This window comes from Carcharodon carcharias, chromosome 15, assembly GCF_017639515.1.
Source record: "Carcharodon carcharias isolate sCarCar2 chromosome 15, sCarCar2.pri, whole genome shotgun sequence".
Taxonomy (NCBI): domain Eukaryota; kingdom Metazoa; phylum Chordata; class Chondrichthyes; order Lamniformes; family Lamnidae; genus Carcharodon; species Carcharodon carcharias.
In genome coordinates this window covers 22,826,781-22,833,822 of record NC_054481.1, presented here as the reverse complement: position 1 = coordinate 22,833,822, position 7,042 = coordinate 22,826,781, and the positions used below count along the sequence as shown (strand labels likewise).

The following is a 7,042-nucleotide window of genomic DNA, read 5'->3' as shown; positions in this document are numbered from 1 at the left end:
GGTCTGGAGTCACATGTAGGCCAGGCCAAGTAAGGATTGCAGATTTCCTTCCCTAAAGGACATTAGTGAGCCAGATGGGTAGGCCAGACCAAATTTTCTTCCCTAAAGGGCATTACAACAATGGTTATCATTAGACTTTTAATTCCAGGTTTTTACTGAATTCAAATTCCACCATCTGCCGTGGCAGGATTCAAACGCAGGTCCCCAGAGCATTACCCTGGCTCTCTGGAATACTAATCCAGTGACAACACCACTATGCCATTGTCTTCCCTAAATCCCCCTCGTCTTCTTCAAATTAGTTCCATGGGACCTTTTATATCTACCACGAGAGAGCAGATGGGGCTTTTGTTATGCCTCATCTGAAAGGCAGGACCTCCAACAGTGCAGCACTCCCTCAGCACTCCTCTGGAGTGTCAACCTTGATTTTTGTGCTTAAATCCTGGAGTGGGACTGGATCTCACAATCTTCTGACTCAGAGACAAAGAACCCTTAAGTGCATCGATGGGCAGAGGGATCTGGGTGTACAGGTCCACAGGTCACTGAAAGTGGCAACGCAGGTGGATAAGGTAGTCAGGAAGGCATATAGCATGCTTGCCTTCATTGGCAGGGGTATTGAGTATAAAAGCTGCGAAGTCATGCTGCAGCTGTATAGAACCTTGGTTAGGCCACACTTGGAATATTGCATGCAATTCTGGTCACCACATTACCAGAAGGATATGGAGGCATTGGAGAGGGTGCAGAGGAGGTTTACCAGGATGCTGCCTGGTCTGGAGGCTATTAGCTATGAGAGGTTGGAGAAACTCAGATTGTTCTCACTAGAGCGACGGAGATTGAGGGGCGACTTGAAAGAAGTTTACAAAATTATGAGTGGCATGGACAGTGTAGATAGTGAGAAGCTTTTTCCCAGGGTGGAAGAGTCAATTACTAGGGGACATAGATTTAAGGTGAGAGGAGAAAACTATAGAGGAGATGTGCGGGGCAAGTTTTTAACGCAGAGGGTAGTGAGTGTCTGGAATTCACTGCCAGAGGAGGTAGTGGAAGCAGGTACGATAGTGGTGTTTAAGAGGCAGCTTGACAAATACATGAATAGGATGGGAATAGAAGGATACGGACCCCGGAAGTGCAAAATGTTTTAGTTGACGGACAATATGATTGGCGCAGGCTTGGAGGGCTGAAGGGCCTGTTCCTGTGCTGTACTTTTCTTTGTTTCTTTGCTTGAAACTTGATAAATTAAATAAAAACATTATTTTCTGTGTTGACCAAGTCCCAGCAGAATGAAGGCCTCAAGCACCAGGTACCTTCTGTAGGGATAAAAGCAAAATACTGCGAATGCTGGAAATCTGAAACAAAAACAGAAAATGCTGGAAAAACTCAGCAGGTCTAACAGCAACCGTGGAGAGAAAGACAGAGTTAATGTTTCAAGTCCATATGACTCTTCTTCTGAGCTGTAGGGGCACTGGGTGCGGACAAGGTTACAGAAGAGAGGCAGGTAGCCAAAATGACCACCCCGACGTGTGTGTACAGCCTCCAAGTTTGATCTGCTACCTAACCGATGTTCTCTATGGGTTTAGCATTACACATTCTATACCCCAAAGTAGGAGCCAATGTGCATTTCCTGAATCAACTTACCTTCTTATTTTTAATAACTTTGTTAGTCTGAACACTTGTGTGTATCTCTTCTCCCTGGTCCCTGTTCATTACAGTCTAACCCTAAATCTCTCCTTAACTCTGGTTTTAAATCCAACTGCAGAGGCCTATATTCCGGGCCATCTTTGGAGTTGTTGGTCAGCCTTCTAGGATGGGGGCAATGCTGGCCCGATTTAAGAGCATTGGGGAGGGGCGGGGGGGATATAAATTTACCAGCGCACTTGCTTTCATTTTGGACTGAGAAGCTTGTGTTGTTTTTTCCACCCCAAATGAAACAGGGGAATACTTCTGTGCTCATCAATTTGATGTGTTGAGTTTCTGACACTCTGGTTCAAGTCTTGCCGTTCACCCCGGCTCTCGGTAGGTGGCAGTCAGCCTAAGCGGGGGGGCGGGGGGGGGCTCCAGTTACACAAAACTTGGACTTAAAAATAGGAGACCAATTGTCATTGTTTATAGTGTGTCATCACCGCACTCAGTACGTGCGAGTTGATCTCGTTTCAAACGATTGACATGTTATCTTGCAGACTTTATTTAAAATGTGGTTTTGCTTGATAATGTCAGGTTTTTTTTGATACAGGGAAACGAAAGCTGATTTTACGTCGCTTGTGGCTGGAGTTTTGTGTTGCGTTGTGGCTCTGCAGGCTGGAAGTTTCCGAGGAGATTTAAGGGAGGTGCGCTGGCGCCGAGGCTGCTTCCCTTTGGCGTTCTCGGTGGAAATTTAACTCCAGCTTGGGGGAGCTGTCACTGAAACCGAGCGGATTCCCGGACCGGGAGCGCAAACAGCGGCGGGCGCGGGACTGGCGGGACACCACGGGGAAGATCGCAACAGCAGAAAAGTTTATTTCAACCAAGAGTGGGGAGGGAGGGGGGGGGGACTGAGAAATAACCTCAAGTGACCCTGAAATTGCAAGGCGAGCAAGGGGTTGAAATAGCAAGGGAACCACAAAGGATGGCCAAGGACCACCTGAAACCCCGCTTGTGCCATATGATAAAAGGGGAGAATGGCTACGGTTTCCACTTGCATGGGGAGAAGGGTAAAAACGGCCAGTACATCCGGAAAGTGGAGCCCGGTTCGGCGGCGGAGGCAGCGGGTCTGTGCGCCGGGGACCGGGTAGTCGAAGTCAACGGCGAGAACGTGGAGAAGGAAACACACAGCCAGGTGATCGTCCGTTTGAAACCTCATTGCGTGTCGAAGTTTGTTTTATTTCGTAAAAGAGAAGTGCAGCCTTCTATCGTCATGAAGCGAGTAACCGATACGTCCCGCATTGTCTGTGTGTGTGTGAGAGAACCCAATACAGTTTAATGGAAATCCAATGTATGAGTCGAGCAGACAGCTGATCATATGTGCGCTACAATGAAGGATTTTGTTTGACTGGTGTAGCCGAAACCTGGTCGTAAAGATCAGCAATTTAAGATGCCACACGGGAAGCTGGTTTCCAAGTAGGGTGAGGGTGGTGAGACATTAAAGGGACTGGAGTTTCAAGAGTGTAACTGGTCAGCCTTACTTTTGTTGGTAAATTGAGGATGTTTTATTTCCTTCTGTGCGCGCGTGTTTGCTTTATTGTGAGTAATATTTGAATAGTTAAAGTGAGGCAAAATAATGGTGACCTTGCTGGATCAACAAACATTGTCTTGAGAGAGAGAGAGAGTGTGTGTTTTATATCTAGGTGACAGATATCCAGGCTGGCTTTACAACCCGATTTATGTCTTTAAAGCTTATGACTTCTTAAGGTCCCAGTCAAAGCTTGAGTGATTTATCAACTGCTCTCTGGAAAGTGGCATCATCGCTCACCCATTATATTTGTCTCACAATTCAATGACGATGCTAGAGAAAGACATGTTAAAAAAAGTATAGGCAGCGGAACAAATGAACTCGTATCGCTCTTAAATGACGCAAATATTCGGAGTCCGCTTTCCATATTCACTGCAACAAGGCAGCAAAACCTAAGAGCGCACTGGAAAATTTTATTCGAGTTTACTTTGTGGGACATAACCCAGGTGCATGAACTTTGATGAACTTTAGCCCAGCCAAAATGGATTATAACATGCCTAGATTTATCGTAGATATGGTTGAGTGGGTGGGGGAGGGATTAGGAGTGCATTGTGTTTATTTTTTGTTAAATAGCTGTGTTGTCACATAATATTACCATGATCTGTCTTTTGTGAAGGGAGCTTGGTAAATAGGGAGCTTGTGTGTGAGATGCTTTGGTCCATTTGATTCTCATTTACAAGCAGCCCCTCAATTGGCATCAGACATTCCACGTTATTTAAACGTTCAACCAATAGGAAGCACTATACCATGAATGCTAGGAAGTAATCTACATTCAGCTTCGTTCAGAGACCTCACTGGAACAACTTGGTTTAATTACATACAATTATTACAATTTGAGTAAAGGAGTGCCAATTTTCTTTCTGTTTTTGAATAAGTTGGCACAAAACAGTGCTTGGGACAGGGGAAGTTACAATGGGGAGTAAGGAAATGGCAGAGAAAGGAGGAATTTCTTCACTCAATGGATTATGAATCTTTGGGATTCTCTATCACAGTGGGCTGTGGATGTCAATCCTCGAGTATATTCAAGACAGAGATTGATAGATTAGTAAATACTCAGGGATATGAGGATAGTGCAGGAAGGATGGAATTTGGTAGATCAGCCATGACCTTGGTAAAGGACAAAGCAGGCTCAAGGGGCCAAATGGTCTGTTTTTTGCTCCTATTATCTTTTTAATATCATTGCAAGATACGGGTTGGCAGGAGTTAGAGTCTCTGAGAGCAAACATTGATCCAGCCATTAATCTAGTGTTTTTTTGCTTCAGCTTAAAACTGCTTGTGCTAATTCAACTTCCTTAGAATTTTCAGGGTGAGTAAAGCTTTCTGGGCCAATGCTTTGACATTAGCCAAAACCTCAGACGAGATGCCCTGAATAAAATAAAACCTGTCAGTAGTTCTTTTAAAAGTGTTTGCTGTTGAGTCTCCATGTTTAACATGGAGTGCTTGTTGTATTCAGCATGCACTCATTGAAAGGTTGTGATCCTCTTCTTCACTAGGTTGTGCAACGGATCAAGGCACTGGAGAATGAGACAAGATTGCTGGTGGTGGATAAGGAGACAGATGAATACCTGCATAATGAGCGCGTCACTGGTACAGAGGACTATGGCCAGAACCTGCCCCCAGATAAGACCAAGGACAATGGTGAAGTGTGGAAACAGCAAGTAATTCTGAGCAGTGAGGAGACTATAAGATTATCCAACAGGTCCATTGATAGCAACAAAAAGGTAGGAAATCTGTTGAAAGAGCAAGGTGAGACTTGTGGGAGTTAAATTGGGTAACTGGGCAAAATTTATGAAAAATTAATTTTTTTCAATGCTTTTAGATTCCTCTCTTTTGTGACCTTAAATCTCCAACTGCCTTTGGCAAACATTGGAAGGAACTTTACAGTAATGAATGCACCTATTGCAATTAGCTTAAATATATTATTTTTCTTGTTATCTAAAACTGAGGATTAACAAGACAGAAAGCAACATTAGACTATACTGAGGGAATGCAACTCTCAAATGAGCAATGTGAGAACTTTGCAGAGTGCAGTATGAGTACAAAGGTACAATACAGCAATAGGGAGGAAAGCCAAAATATTGATTGCATTTTCAAATGGACAGTGAGAAGAGGTGAGGAGAAACTTATGAATCTGTGGAACACCAGGGAAGTAGTTGACTCTGACTCTGGCAGTGTATTTGGGGAAAGAGAGAAATAAAACATGTGCTTTGTAATTAAATCTTATTTTTGTGATTCGAAGTATTCATTATGAATTCTGCCCAACAATAAATTTACTTAGTGACAAAATCTAAGCTTTCCTCTCCAGGTTAGTGTCTCTAAATTACTAACCGACTTCTGTTAGGATTGTTCTCATACAAAATAATGGACAATTTAGCTTAAACTGAATTCTTTATGGAATTGTTGGATGCTGAAAAACGTTTTGTATGAAAAGCTTATAAATCTCAACAAACTGTGTGTGTGTTATATGGAAAGGTGGTAGTATTATGGCTGCAACCATAGCCCTTATACACATACAACAGTTGTGTATGTAGTATTTATGTATGCTGTATGCAATACGATGGAATGCAGACTTGAGCCTACAGTTTTCACAACAGAATGAATTTCATACTTTTGGAGGGGGAGCAAGTGTGTGTATAGTTTTCTTTGATGAAAAAAAGAATAGGGGAAAACCAGAGAGTGATTACATCGTTATTTTACCAGATTTTCTGAGGTCGGGGAGCAGCTCCCCCTCTACCCTCTTTGCAAGGGAATCATGTATAATAAAGGAGAAACTTAAAGGAAGGCAACAGGTAGGAAGAAAGATGTCACCATGACTCCAAATCCTTCAAATGAGTATTATTGTCATTTGAGAGAAAATGCATTCATACATCACATTTCCATTGTGAAAGTTGGTTCTGTACTTTATTGACTTTTTTTTAATTGCATATCTAGCATGGCATACAATGAAGCAGATTTCTTGTCATCTCTCTGGCACATATGCAAGCATAGGATTTTAACATTCTCACTGAAATTTTCAAACCCCTCCATGGCTTCATCCCTCCTTATCTCTGTAACTTCCTCCAGCCCTACAACCCTCCCAAATCTCAGTGCTCCTCCAATTCTGGCTTCTTGAACATTCTTAAATTTAACAGCTCCACCGTTGGTAGCCATGCCTTCAGCTGCCTGGACCCTAAGCCCTGGAATTCCCTTTCCCCAATTCATCTCTCTACTCACTTTTTTAAAATATGATGCTCCTCAACACCTACTATTGGTGCAAATCTCTCCTTATGTGACTCAGCATCAAATTTTGTTTGATATTTGCTCCTGTGAAGTGTCTTGGGGCATTTTGCCATGTTAGAAATAAATGCAGGTTGTGGTCAAAGGATAAAAATTGCACATCATTCAATATTATTTCTGATAATTCATCTTTTCATTAACATGCGCTAAGCATCAATGTTGCTAATCTTGCTGGCCATGCCTGATGCAAATCTCTTCATGACACTGCAATGCTGCACTACAACACATTTTTTGTGCATATTGAGTTTGAGTTGGAATAGGGCCAGAAGAAATTGTGCTTTCCCAGTTTCCAGGAGTGTATTTTGATTCTCTTATGCTCGTATTATGTTCCACTAGCTGATTCCTGTCAAAGAATGTTGTCAGATGATCCCTGAGCTTCTGAAAAAGATTAAAACAGGAGAAAGCACTTTCAATTTATCATCTGTAATGCTACAGTTCCCCAACACATCTTTATTTATATAGTGAGTTTTCCTGTAAGCTTTCATAGACTTGTGTAATTGCCAAAATAATGGTTTTTGACTCTATTTTATTATTTTTTTGCTGCCTGGCTTGGTTGTATTAATTTCC

At 42.5% G+C, this 7,042-nt stretch overlaps 1 protein-coding gene across 1 annotated transcript in view; it reads left to right on the top strand.

Moving 5' to 3' along the window:
• The first annotated feature begins 2,128 nt into the window (after positions 1 to 2,128).
• The window catches only part of LOC121288125 (Na(+)/H(+) exchange regulatory cofactor NHE-RF2), a 112,726-nt gene continuing 107,812 nt past the window's right edge, over positions 2,129 to 7,042 (top strand). Inside the window, exons 1-2 of the mRNA XM_041206478.1 lie at positions 2,129 to 2,806; positions 4,693 to 4,920. Of these exons, the coding sequence (XP_041062412.1) occupies positions 2,597 to 2,806; positions 4,693 to 4,920 (438 nt within the window). The 5' untranslated portion in view covers positions 2,129 to 2,596. The remainder of the gene's footprint in view (positions 2,807 to 4,692; positions 4,921 to 7,042) is intronic.